Source organism: Oncorhynchus clarkii, chromosome 5 (genome assembly GCF_045791955.1).
Source record: "Oncorhynchus clarkii lewisi isolate Uvic-CL-2024 chromosome 5, UVic_Ocla_1.0, whole genome shotgun sequence".
NCBI classification, from domain to species: Eukaryota; Metazoa; Chordata; class Actinopteri; order Salmoniformes; family Salmonidae; genus Oncorhynchus; species Oncorhynchus clarkii.
Window position 1 is genome coordinate 68,311,662 of NC_092151.1, and position 14,550 is coordinate 68,326,211.

A 14,550-nucleotide genomic window follows, 5' to 3' on the forward strand; every position below is an offset into this window, starting at 1 on the left:
TTATCCCAATTTGGTGCATAAATGTTAGCCAAGAAAACAGGTGTATTATATAGTCTTCCTACTACAATAATGAAACGGCCTGCTGAGTTTGCCTCTACACTTGACATTGCGAACGGTATGTTTTGACTCATTATAATCGAAGCTCCTCTAGTTTTAGAATGAAAATTGGAATGAAAATTGGACCGATCCACCGTCCTTTAAAAACGAGAGTGGTGAAAAGTTGGGAGATGTGTCTCCTGAAGAAAGGCGATATGTACTTTAAGGTGATTTAAATGAAATATAACCCTTTTACGTTTCACTGGGTGATTTAAAGATTTAACATTCCAGCGAGCAAAAGCAACCAGCTGTCCCTCTCATGATATTAGGCCATGTATAGTCAGGTGGGAAAAGGATAGATGCCAGATTACAACAACAATTGATCCACTAAACATTTTTTCCCAAAAATAGCAAATAAAAACCCAAAAGTTGAAGAAGAATAAAAAACATAAACAAACAATACTCTGAAGTCTGTTATGAAAAAGAAAACCCACCCTGGTCACTTAATAGAACAAACCACTAATCCGCACGTAAAGATATCCACACATGATGTGCTTGTAGTGGGGAACACTAAACATATCGAGTAGAGAGCCCTGCTGAAATAGTGAAGGACTTTAAAACAAGTTGCACATAATAAATAAATAATAAATGCTTATTTACAACCCAAAACTAGGCTGTTTTACAAGAAAGTATAATACATTTTTATAAATCACATCTTACCACAATACCACTAAGTTAGCAGCAACGTCTTTAAAGAAATGATACAACCTAATAATAGAACTATGCTTTATCTACCCTGGATACGGGTACCATCAAGAAGTAGAAATCAGCAGCTTCATGGTAATAAAATAAAACGTTAAAACAAACAGAGAATTGACTCACCAGAACTAAGGCATTAACATGACCTAATAATAACAATATCAACTGATACCACTGGCAACGCTATACAGTATCTACGAAAGAGAAACCGAGTCTGCAGTGGTAGACACATTCGTCCATTACCCTAATCGTCAAACAGGTGAACATTCAGCCATTTGCTTCGTCCGACCTCGGTAGAATGTTGGCCTTTACGAATGCCATCGCTTTATGGGGGTCATGGAACTCTTTCTCGTGCCGTTGTATGTTATACAGTGGCAGGCAGGAAAAGCCACACCATACCAAACGTTGGTCCGTCCACGGAGCAGACTCTTGACATCGTTGAAAGAGGCACGGTCACGAGCAACGGTTGGGGCATAGTCTGGGAAGTTAGAGATGGGTGCTCTGTTCCATCAAAGTGGGCCAAATTCTCTGGAGAACATCTACCACAATCCTGATAGTAGTGCAGTTTAGCCACAATGACGCAAGGTTTTCCGAAATACTTTCTTGCTTGAGAGCTCTGGTGTGAGCGGTCTACAAGGATGTCTTTATCCAATTTGAGGGCTTCTTTCAATAACTTTGAGACCTATGAAGTAGAACTTGAGCCCCGGTCCTCAGCTACCCCCATGATCCTGATAATGGATCTTCGCATATAACCTTGTAAATGTATGCATTGTTCCTTAAGGCTAGCCACATCAGTTTCGAGCTTCTTAACCATGGTTTGTAGCGTAGTTGTGTTGTCTGAGCATGTTGACAAGCCTTGTTCCATGTCAGAGACATGCTGTATGCTTTGCGAGTTCATTCTTGACTGCTTGTAACTCCGACTTAATTCAAAATTCAAAAGGCACTCGCACATCTGAGCTATCTGTTTTGGAGGTGCATGGTAACATTTGAATAAAATTAGAAAAAAGAGGGAACCCGCACACTGCTCTTGATAGTATCACTGCTCTTTAATGAGCTTTAAGTATCGATCTCACTGCCTTCGACTTAATAAAATTAAAGTCCTCATTGAGCGCCTCCTTGAGTATTGATAAAATGTCTGCTCTGAGGACAGCAAGAATGTCGGCCTTCAAATCCTCTGTGTTGATTTTTTCACTGAGGGGAGGAGCTCACTTGTTGAACAACTTGTCTTGGGCCTAGTGTTTTCTCTTTCATCAGGGACTCCGCTATTTATGCATTAAAACAAAAATAAAAGTTGAACAAAGTAAAGCACGTCATTCAAAGGCTGTGTCTCCTAGTTCTTTTTAGGTCAAAGCGCAAAGAAACTATTAAATAAATGTACTGTATAGTGTAACTTCGATCCAGCCATGATTTACCATGGTCAACCAATAGCCTTCCTGTATGCCCTCCAACCTAATTCTCAGCTCAAAGAAATGTCAGATCAACTCTGCAAGAGTACTGTCATTATCATTTGCAGTTTAGGCCTTTAAGTACTGTTATTTGGGTGATTTAATTCTTCCAAGAAGATGACAGTGAGAGGTAAAGGCCATGGTAATAACATCCTGACTGGCTAGGTAGATTATTGTCCCAAATAGAGTAACATTAATTATCCTGGACATTGGAAGACAAACCAAACTGTGACAATCATTTGAACCGGCCAGATGATGCAGGAATGAACCATTAATTAACCATCTATTTTCTACTTTCACAACACATACAAGATGCTATCAGCTGCTTAAATCATGTCTGGATTCCCTGCTCCCTGCCTCCTCCCCTGACACCTTGTTAATGAAAACCAAGGGGAGGGGTCAGGGCAGAGAATTAAAGCAGCAATTAAGGACACCATCAGCTCCAGTTAAAGACCCCCATCTTCCTCTGCCTCTCCAACCAGGCAAGTCTTCCTGTGCCTGGGGTGCTGAGGAGGAAGGCAAGGTCACTGGAGGGCTGCTCCACAGTGAGAGAGAGGCAATCATCACGGTCAGAAATCACAGATTCCACAGCACCACAGGGAGGGAAGATGCCGGTCTCCCCTCCTCCTCCTCTATAGCTGGGTTGGGTATTAGCAAGGTGGTTATAGAGTTCAGTCTACAGTATGCTGCTTTCAACCTGATTTGTCTGCTGCTATTGCTTATATGTTATGCTAAGCCTGATAATATTACTCAGTGTGATATCCAATGTTCCCTCTAAGCTGCAAGCGTGCAGCTCCCCTTGGACTGCCACGCAGAAGAAATATCAGCTTGTGCAGAGAAGCACGAGATTGAACTTCACTCAACTTTCTAGAGCTTTCCCCTTTAGTTAACACTATCAACGTTTCGCTCTACTGTGCTCGAATAAATGCAAAATGTGCCACTTTCAATGAAGCATACTGAAACAAAACAAACTATGCAAGAGATGTTCTTGTAGGCAGAGATGTTCTGCCCAGTCATCACCATTTTACCTGCTGTTGTTGTGTTAGCTGATAAACTGTTGTTGTCTCACCTGTTGTTTTAGCTAGCTCTCCCAATCAACACCTGCGATTATTTTATGCCTCGCTGTATGCCTCTCTCAAATGTCAACATGCCTTGTATACTGTTGTTCAGGTTAGTTACCATTGTTTTAGTTTACAATGGAGCCCCTAGTTCCACTCTTCATACCTCTGATACCTCCTTTGTCCCACCTCCCACACATGCGGTTACCTCACCCATTATAACCAGCATGTCCAGAGATACAACCTCTCTTATCATCACCCGGTGCCTGGGCTTACCCCTGCTGTACCCGCACCCCACCATACCCCTGTCTGCACATTATGCCCTGAATCTTTTCTACCACGCCCAGAAATCTGCTCCTTTCATGCTTTGTCCCCAACGCTCTAGACGACCAGTTTTGATAGCCTTTAGCCGCACCCTCATCCTCCTCTGTTCCTTGGGTGATGTGGAGGTAAACCCAGGCCCTGCATGTCCTCAGGCACCCTCATTTGTTGACTTCTGTGATAGAAAAAGCCTTGGTTTCATGCATGTCAACATCAAAAGCCTCCTCCCTAAGTTTGTTTTACTCACTGCTTTAGCACACTCTGCCAACCCTGATGTCCTTGCTGTGTCTGAATCTTGGCTTAGGAAGGCCACCAAAAATTCTGAGATTTCCATACCCAACTATAACATTTTCTATCAAGATAGAACTGCCAAAGGGGGAGGAGTTGCAATCTACTGCAGAGATAGCCTGCAAAGTAATGTCATACTTTCCAGGTCCATACCCAAACAGTTTGAACTTCTAATTTTAAAAATTAATCTCTCCAGAAATAAGTCTCTTACTGTTTCCGTCTGCTACCGACACCCCTCAGTTCCCAGCTGTGCCCTAGACACCATTTGTGAATTGATCGCCCCCCATCTAGCTTCAGAGTTTGTTCTGTTAGGTGACCTAAACTGGGATATGCTTAACACCCCAGCAGTCCTGCAATCTGAGCTAGATACCCTCAATCTCACACAAATCATCAAGGAACCCACCAGGTACAACCCTAAATCTGTAAACATGGGCACCCTCATAGACATTATCCTGACCAACTTGCCCTCCAAATACACCTCCGCTGTCTTCAATCAGGATCTCAGCGATCACTGCCTCATTGCCTGTATCCGCTACGGGTCTGCGGTCAAACGACCACCCCTCATCACTGTCAAACGCTCCCTAAAACACTTCTGCGAGCAGGCCTTTCTAATTGACCTGGCCCGGGTATCCTGGAAGGATATTGACCTCATCCCGTCAGTTGAGGATGCCTGGTCTTTCTTAAAAAGTAACTTCCTCACCATCTTAGATAAGCATGCCCTGTTCAAAAAATGCAGAACTAAGAACAGATATAGCCCTTGGTTCACTCCAGACCTGACTGCCCTCGACCAGCACAAAAACATCCTGTTGCGGACTGCAATAGCATCGAATAGTCCCCGCGATATGCAACTGTTCAGGGAAGTCAGGAACCAATACACGCAGTCAGTCAGGAAAGCAAAGGCTAGCTTTTTCAAGCAGAAATTTGCATCCTTTAGCTCTAACTCCAAAAAGTTCTGGGACACTGTAAAGTCCATGGAGAACAAGAGCACCTCCTCCCAGCTGCCCACTGCACTGAGGCTAGGTAACACGGTCACCACTGATAAATAAATGATAATCAAAAACTTCAACAAGCATTTCTCAACGGCTGGCCATGCCTTCCTCCTGGCTACTCCAACCTCGGCCAACAGCTCCCCCCCCCCCCGCAGCTACTCGCCCAAGCCTCCCCAGCTTCTCCTTTACCCAAATCCAGATAGCAGATGTTCTGAAAGAGCTGCAAATAAGCTGGGCTTGACAATCTGGACCCTCTATTTCTGAAACTATCCGCCGCCATTGTCGCAACCCCTATTACCAGCCTGTTCAACCTCTCTTTCCTATCGTCTGAGATCCCCAAGGATTGGAAAGCCCTCTTCAAAGGGGGAGACACCCTGGACCCAAACTGTTACAGACCTATATCCATCCTGCCCTGCCTATTTAAGGTCTTCGAAAGCCAAGTTAATAAACAAATCGCTGACCATCTCGAATCCCACCGTACCTTCTCCGCTGTGCAATCCGGTTTCCAAGCCGGTCATGGGTGCACCTCAGCCACGCTCAAGGTACTAAACGATATCCTAACCGCCATTGATAAAAGACAGTACTGTGCAGCCGTCTTCATCGACCTGGCCAAGGCTTTCAACTCTGTCAAGCACCATATTCTTATCGGCACACTCAGTAGCCTCGTTTTTCTAATGACTGCCTTGCATGGTTCACCAACTACTTTGCAGATAGAGTTCAGTGTGTCAAATTGGATGGTACGTTGACCGGTCCTCTGGCAGTCTCTATGGGGGTACCACAGGGTTCAATTCTCAGGCCGACTCTTTTCTCAGTATATATCAATGATGTTGCTCTTGCTGCGGGCGATCCCCTGATCCACCTCTACGCAGACGACACCATTCTGTATACTTCTGGCCCTTCCTTGGACACTGTGCTATCTAACCTCCAAACGAGCTTCAATGACATACAACATTCCTTCCATGGCCTCCAACTGCTCTTAAACTCTAGTAAAACCAAATGCATGCTTTTCAACCGTTCGCTGCCCACACCCACCTGCCCGACTAGCATCACCACCCTGGACGGTTCCGACTTAGAATATGTGGGCATCTATAAATACTTTGGTGTCTGGCTAGACTGTAAACTCTCCTTCCAGACTCATATTAAACACCTCCAATCCAAAATCAAATCTAGAATCGGCTTTCTATTTCGCAACAAAGCCTCCTTCACTCACGCCGCCAAACTTACCCTAGTAAAACTGACTATCCTACCGATCCTCGACTTCGGCGATGTCATCTAGGGTCAGTTTGTTTTATCTGGAGTACTCCTCCTGTCCTATTCGGTGTCCTGTGTGAATTTAAGTGTGCTCTCTCTAATTCTCTCTTTCTCTCTTTCTTTCTCTCTCTCTGAGGATCTGAGCCCTAGGACCATGCCTCAGGACTACCTGACATGATGACTCCTTGCTGTCCCCAGTCCACCTGGCCGTGCTGCTGCTCCAGTTTCAACTGTTCTGCCTTATTATTATTGGACCATGCTGGTCATTTATGAACATTTGAACATCTTGGCCATGTTCTGTTATAATCTCCACCCGGCACAGCCAGAAGAGGACTGGCCACCCCACATAGCCTGGTCCCTCTCTAGGTTTCTTCCTAGGTTTTGGCCTTTCTAGGGAGTTTTTCCTAGCCACCGTGCTTCTACACCTGCATTGCTTGCTGTTTGGGGTTTTAGGCTGGGTTTCTGTACAGCACTTTGAGATATCAGCTGATGTACGAAGGGCTATATAAATAAATTTGATTTGATTTGATTTGATCTACAAAATAGCTTCCAATATTCTACTCTGCAAACTAGATGCAGTTTATCATAGTGCCATCCGTTTTGTTACTAAAACACCTTATACCACCCACCACTGCAACCTGTATGCTCTAGTCGGCTGGCCCTCGCTATATATTTGTCTCCACCTTATCTCAGTTCACTGGTCACGATAACAACACCCACCCGTAGCACGCGCTCCAGCAGGTATATCTCACTGGTCATCCTCAAAGCCAATACCTCATTCGGCCGCCTTTCCTTCCAGTTGTCTGCTGCCTGTGACTGGAACGAATTGCAAAAATCGCTGAAGTTGGAAACTTTTATTTCCCTCACCAACTTTAAACACCTGCTATCTGAGCAGCTAACCGATCGCTGCAGCTGTACATAGTCCATCTGTAAATAGCCCACCCAATTTACCTACCTCATCCCCATACTGTTTTTATTTATTTACTTTTCTGCTCTTTTGCACACCACTATCTCTACCTGCACATGATCATCTGATCATTTATCACTCCAGTGTTAATCTGTCAAATTGTAATTATTCGCTCCTATGGCCTATTTATTACATACCTCCTCATGCCTTTTGCACACAATGTATATAGACTCCTTTTTTTTCTTACTGTGTTATTGACTTGTTTATTGTTTACTCCATGTGTAACTCTGTGTTGTTGTCTGTTCACACTGCTATGCTTTATCTTGGCCAGGTCACAGTTGCAAATGAGAACTTGTTCTCAACTAGCCTACCTGGTTAAATAAAGGTGAAATAAAAATAAATAAAATAGGATTCTACTGCAATGACAAGCAGGCCCATACTCTACACAGGCCAGTGCAACAAATCAGAGCTGCAGTAGGCCTACAAGAGCGCAACATGTGTTCAGTCCGGTAAAGAGTTTTTTTATATCTTAAAGTGGCAGTGTTTTATTTTGAGTGGTCTTGAATAAGAGAAGTAGCCAATGGGCAGAGGGTAGCATAATTTGTCTGATTCTCTGTAATAATGGTATGGGAATAATAATGAATTTGATAATGAATGTTATTTTGTAAAGTGGTTTCTTGCATCAAACAACACAACATTTTCAGTCACCTCCTTGTCTAAAGAACAAGTGGATGAACAGGTTAATGTCGAGCCCTGCATGTTTTTTTTCAAAAGTCTCATGGAATGTAGGCCTAGATTGAAAACCACACATTTGCTGCTCATGTAGGTTGAATGACAGAGCAGCAATTCCCATGTTTAAATGTTATGGGATGTATTTTTCTCCATTGTTTCTGATGGTAGGGATTAGGGCTGTTACAATGACCGTATTACCGCCAAACCAGTGGTCACGAGTCAGGATGGCAGTCAACAGCTTAGTCACGGTAATTAGGTTTCTCCAAACTCTGATGCTGGTGATTAGTAGCCTACCAAACGTGCTGGTACTCAGCACTCTATTGTCCCTCTAATCATTCTGACAACAATATATAGGCTATGCAAGTGCGTGAGAAAACAGAGTGATGGCCTCTATTAAAAAGAGGAGGATTCCATCAGCTTTCTATAGGCTAGACCTGCTATATTTATTTCTCAACTTTCCTAATATTAAGCGCATTGTTTCTCTTTACAACAGGAGTATAGCCTATCTGGCTGGCATGAAAATGAACCACGAGAAAAGTGTCCTCTATTCGCTATTTAAGTGCATAGATGACATGCATTTTTTCCCCTTGCCCGTTTCAAGACAGGTGCATGATAATGGTCCATTCTAAATCAAAACAAATTTCACACATATATGATTTAGTATATGTGAAGACAAGATTAAATCAATAATAGTATGATGGGTGACAATATTAGCCTAACACTTGTCAATTATATATTATCACTTGTGAACGATGCCCAGCTCTTGTGCAGGAACGTATGCCTTTTTTTGCAACTTTTTAAAATCATAGTCGCACACCTCATGTAGCCTAGCCCATAGGCCTATATGGGTTGATAAGGTTTGTATCACAACTAAAGTAGTCAAATTTACTTCTTAAAATGAAGCACATTAATCTACTTTACAATGGATATAGAGCCTACCTGTAAGGGGTGCAGCAAGGAAATCAGGCGCAGGAAAGCAAAAACTGGGTTTACAACGGAGCAGTTTAATACATAAAACCACCGGCATCCAGAACAAACAATCAATGGGTACAAAACCCGTCGCACACCAGAATAAACGTGCACATGCACTTACAATAAACAATTCCGGACAAGGACATGGGGGGAACAGAGGGTTAAATACACAACATGTAATTAGGGAATTGAAACCAGGTGTGTGGGAAGACAAGACAAAACAAATGGAAAGTGAAAAGTGGATCGATAACGGCTAGAAGACCAGCGACGCCAACCGCTGAACACCGCCTGAACAAGGAGAGGAACCGACTTTGGCGGAAGTCGTGACACTAACTGGCAGCATGTGTGCAGCACGTGAGTTTCAAGTTTGGGGAAGATCATTTTCACCATAAAAATGCACCTTTGCAATAAAAGCATTACATGCATAATCACATTTGCCTCACTTTTGAGAACGGTGTTTTCCCGCTAATGGAACATTTGCGCTTATAGCCTACTGCCATGAATGCATTATTGTGCGTATAATATGAAGAAATAGCCTAATAGTTAATCAACATTTTAAGCTAACCGTTCTGATCTCTTGTGTTAGCCTCATTTCTTTAAAAAGTGTTTTTGATGCTTGTGGTTGTATTAATTTGGGATCCATCCCATCCCACCTCTGTCCCAGACAGAATAGAATAGGTCAACTTTTGTACTATGGGGGATAGTAGACTGACATAGGCTAGTCTTTTGATTTTTGTTAGGCCTACTCATCTTGTTGGCTGACGAAAAGTAGGCTAAATGTGGACCGTTCTAACATCTTCAATATTTGCTTCTGAATTCGATAGGAGGGACCCACGATGTGTCTGCATTCATTTACTTGTAGCCTACTTCTTTTCTGAAATGCCTGTGAGTTGGACCCAATCACATGACGGTCAATGGCTAAAGAAATTATAATTAGCATATTATATTCAGCCCAAGGGCGCAACTGCCACTTTGGCAAAAAAAAGGAATGGATTTTTAGGGGGGCAATACGGCCACACAAGGAGGATGCTGCCGGGAAATTTGAGTTGACCCTTGTATTTTATTCTTGCACTCTCTATGCACACTCACAGGACTCTACACACTTGTGCACACTGACACGTCAATTATAATTTACACTGCTGCTACTCTGTTTATCATATATCCTGGTGCCTAGTCACCTTACCCCTATACATACAATGAGGGAAACAATTATTTGATCCCTTGCTGATTTTGTACGTTTGTCCACTGACAAAGAAATGATCAGTCTATTATTTTAATGGTAGGTTTATTTGAAAAGTGAGAGACAGAATAACAACAAAATAATCCAGAAAAACACGTCAAAAATGTTATAAAATTATTTGCATTTTAATGAGGGAAATAAGTATTTGACCCCCTCTCAATCAGAAAGATTTCTGGCTCCCAGTTGTCTTTTATAAAGGTAACGAGCTGAGATTAGGAGCACACTCTTAAAGGGAGTGCTCCTAATCTCAGTTTGTTACCTGTATAAAAGACACCTGTCCACAGAACCAATCAATCAATCAGATTCCAAACTCTCCACCATGGCCAAGACCAAAGAGCTCTCCAAGGATGTCAGGGACAAGATTGTAGACCTACACAAGGCTGGAATGGGCTACAAGACCATCGCCAAGCAGCTTGGTGAGAAGGTGACAACAGTTGGTGCGATTTTTTGCAAATGAAAGCAACACAAAATAACTGTCAATCTCCCTCTGCCTGGGGGTCCATGCAAGATCTCACCTCGTGGAGTTGCAATGATCATGAGAACGGTGAGGAATCAGCCCAGAACTACATGGGAGGATCTTGTCAATGATCTCAAGGCAGCTGGGACCATAGTCACCCAGAAAACAATTGGTAACACACTATGCCGTAAGGGACTGAAATCCTGCAGCGCCCGCAAGGTCCCCCTGCTCAAGAAAGCACATATACATGCCCGTCTGAAGTTTGCCAATGAACATCTGAATGATTCAGAGGACAACTGGGTGAAAGTGTTGTGGTCAGATGAGAACAAAATGGAGCTCTTTGGCATCAACTCAACTCACCATGTTTGGAGGAGGAGGAATGCTGTCTATGACCCCAAGAACAACATCCCCACCGTCAAACATGGAGGTGGAAACATGCTTTGGGGGTGTTTTTCTGCTAAGGGGACAGGACAACTTCACCGCATCAAAGGGGCGATGGACGGGGCCATGTACCGTCAAATCTTGGGTGAGAACCTCCTTCCCTCAGCCAGGGCATTGAAAATGGGTCGTGGATGGGTATTCCAGCATGACAATGACCCAAAACACACGGCCAGGGCAACAAAGGAGTGGCTCAAGAAGAAGCACATTAAGGTCCTGGAGTGGCCTAGCCAGTCTCCAGACCTTAATCCCATAGAAAATCTGTGGAGGGAGCTGAAGGTTCGAGTTGCCAAACGTCAGCCTTGAAACCTTAATGACTTGGAGAAGATCTGCAAAGAGGAGTGGGACAAAATCCCTCCTGAAATGTGTGCAAACCTGGTGGCAAACTACAAGAAACGTCTGACCTCTGTGATTGCCAACAAGGGTTTTGCCACCAAGTACTAAGTCATTTTTTGCAGAGGGGTCAAATACTTATTTCCCTCATTAAAATGCTAATCATTTTATAACATTATTGGCATGCAGTTTTCTGGATTATTTTGTTGTTATTCTGTCTCTCACTGTTCAAATAAACCTACCATTAAATTATAGACTGATCCTCTGAATAATTCAGGGGTGGGAAGGTAGGCTAGTGGTTAGAGCGTTGGACTAGTAACCGGAACGTTGCAAATTCAAACTGTCATCCTGCCCCTGAACAGGCAGTTAACCCACTGTTCCTAGGCCGTCGTTTAAAATAAGAATTTGTTCTTAACTGACTTGCCTAGTTAAATAAAGGTTAAAAATTTAAAAAAACAATCTTAGTCAGTGGGCAAATGTACAAAATCAGCAGGGGATAAAATACTTTTCTCCCTCACTGTATATACCTCTATTGATCCAGTATCCCTGCACATTGTAAATATAGGTATTGGAACTGACCCTGTATATAGCTTCTTACTTTGTTTTTGTTCTACCTTATGTTAATTTTAGTGCTACGTTGATATTGATTATTGCATTGTTGGGTATGGAGCTTGCAAGAAAGGCATTTCACTGTATTTGTGCACGTGATATTAAAAACTTGTTCTTTGGTGAAGCTAAGCTTACATCAGTGAATAGAAGTAGAAAAAATAATAGAAAGATGTTTCACAGACTCATTCCTGTATATACCCATTCCTGTATATACTTCCTGTATATACTAATTCCTGTATATCCTATGTAACTTGCTTAGAGAGGAGAGGCACGTAGTACTTACTCCCATTCTTTGCGCAGGGCCTGTGGGGTGCTCTGAATCTTGTGAGCCTGGTGGGCTTTAACAATGTCCCGCTGCTCGATGAGACCCCCCCGGCGCCTTTTAATGATGATGGGGCTGACGGGTCGGTCCGGGTCCATCACCAGCGCTTCCCCGGCACTGTCGTAGGAGCTGGCCACATCCAGGGAGAGGCCATGGGGGGCATGAGCATTGTGGGGGAGGTAGAGGGTGTTGAAGCTGGATGTGTGGGAAAGCAGGCTGTCTGACAGGCTCTGGGGTTCCAGCAGGGAGCAGGAGTGGGAACCCTCGGTCAGGCCCAGACGGTGCTTGCGCCAGTTCTCTGACTCGGGGTGGAGGATGTAGTGGCGTGGGTTGCTGCTCCCACAGACGCCCCCCCTGGCCAGATGGGGCACCGCCAGGGCATTGTGGTCCGCCAGGGTCTGAGCACTGACTGAACAGGAGCCCAATTCCAACATGCTGGGGCCAGGCTCTTAGCATAATGCTGTGGAGAGGAGAGCGAGAGAGAGAGTTAACACCACAATGGGGAAAGCTAGGTGGGGTTACTAAAGGACCTCCCAGTGGGAGGGCAGAGGTCTATTCTCACATACACACACTAACTTATTGAGAGTTCAACAGATCCCAATTCAAATTTTGTACAACATAAAAAAGCTTACAGTAAGTGTTGTCATTTTCAATAATACAACTGTGTACACTGAGATATCTTACACTGAGGGATGGAGCACTCAATGGAGGAATGTGATGTATGGATGGATGAATCAACAGGGCCAGTGGATGAATCAACAGGGCCAGATGATGAATGCAGCCTTAGTAGTGTTAATTTGTTCAGCAACGCCTCACAGGCAATATGCCAATGAAACACTCATTTTAACATTTTAAAATGACTAAGGCTCCCCAGCCCCTTAGAATGGGAACCAATTAAATGGAGAGTAAACAAATTTGGTTATCTAATATCTCCAGTGATATGCTTCTTAGGAGCAACAGGAATACTCATCACACCTGTTCTTCCACAACTAGGTCCTCTAAGGATTCGACTCACTCATCTTTAGACTGAAGCTCTATCCTCCAGAGAATAATAACATTGTATTGGACTTTTATGTAATACTTAAAAACTTCAGCTAAACGGTGAATAAAGAGGGATACATATTTCTCCAGCTGGCCTTCAGACGTCCACAAGTGTGCAAAGAATCAATATCATCTGTGCTGCCTTACTGAGAATGACATAAGAAACCACCGTTAAAAGAGCACTAGTAAATTGCTGTGACTCGCTTGAGTTGATGATGGTACTGTCATTTTGATTCCAGGAAGTCCTTTGATCACGACTGCCTAGGAATCGAAGGGACAATTCCGATAACATAGACTGTTTTCTTTTCTTTCATGAAGAGGGTTAATTAAAGTAAATATTGTTCAGCATCATTTTTCAGAAAACAGTTTGTTAATAAAAACATATGTCATGACCATAACGATCCAGTATCAATTTTTTCTAAATCACGAAGCACACACTGACACGACCTAAATTATAAAGATGGAATAAATAAAACATTATGACAAAGAAATATATTAATCTTTTGCCTTGGAGTGCAGTAATCCATCACATTGATCCTAGATGCAGCTAGTGTTGCAGCTCATTAAAACAACTGAAAGTGGGGCAGTTGGTGACAGTGCTAGTAGGGTGTTTTGTTTTGCGTTCCTGTCTTTACTGTGGCCCATATCTCTAGTAAAAACAGGGAACAGGTTCATACACATATGTGTACACACGGGGTAGATGAGCAAAACTCCCTGGCAAAAACATTTTCTGAATAGCCAACTATTTTTTTATTTCATATTTATTTAACTTGGCAAGTCAGTTAAAGAACAAATTCTTATTTTCAATGACAGCCTTGGAACAGTGGAACACTTGGAACACTACCTTGTTCAGGGGCAGTACGACAGATTGTTACCTTGGGGATTTGATCTTGCAACCTTTACGGTTACAAGTCCACCACTACGCTACCTTCCATCCACCTAAATAAACTTCTGAGCCACAGGGAATGTGATGAAAGAAATAAAAGTTGAAATAAATCATTCTCTCTACTATTATTCTGACATTTCACATTCTTAAAATAAAGTGGTGATCCTAACAGGCTGACTACACAGCTTGCGTGCACGAGCGTTGCAAAATAAATTTAGATATCTATGTTATTCAATTGTTCCACCCACACTGCTAGCGCGCACCAACGAGCGTCTGCGTTGCCAAGGGCTCAAATAGAAATCAGTTCCATTTCTGACACAGACTGCGCTGCAAGTCCTGCCTCTCCCATCTCCTCATTGAATTATAGAAGCAGGCACCCACGTGCCATCTCCTCATTGGTTATACCCACGTGGGTGACTGAAAGACGAACGAGGTCAGTGGCAGTAATGCACCTAATTTATGAAAG

General features: G+C 43.2%; 1 protein-coding gene across 1 annotated transcript in view; it reads right to left on the bottom strand.

Annotated features, from left to right (window-relative positions):
* LOC139409279 (voltage-dependent R-type calcium channel subunit alpha-1E-like) overlaps nt 1–14,550 on the bottom strand; it is a 218,653-nt gene that overhangs the window by 143,156 nt on the left and 60,947 nt on the right. Inside the window, exon 2 of the mRNA XM_071154189.1 lies at nt 12,119–12,617. Within this exon, the coding sequence (XP_071010290.1) occupies nt 12,119–12,591 (473 nt within the window). The 5' untranslated portion in view covers nt 12,592–12,617. The remainder of the gene's footprint in view (nt 1–12,118; nt 12,618–14,550) is intronic.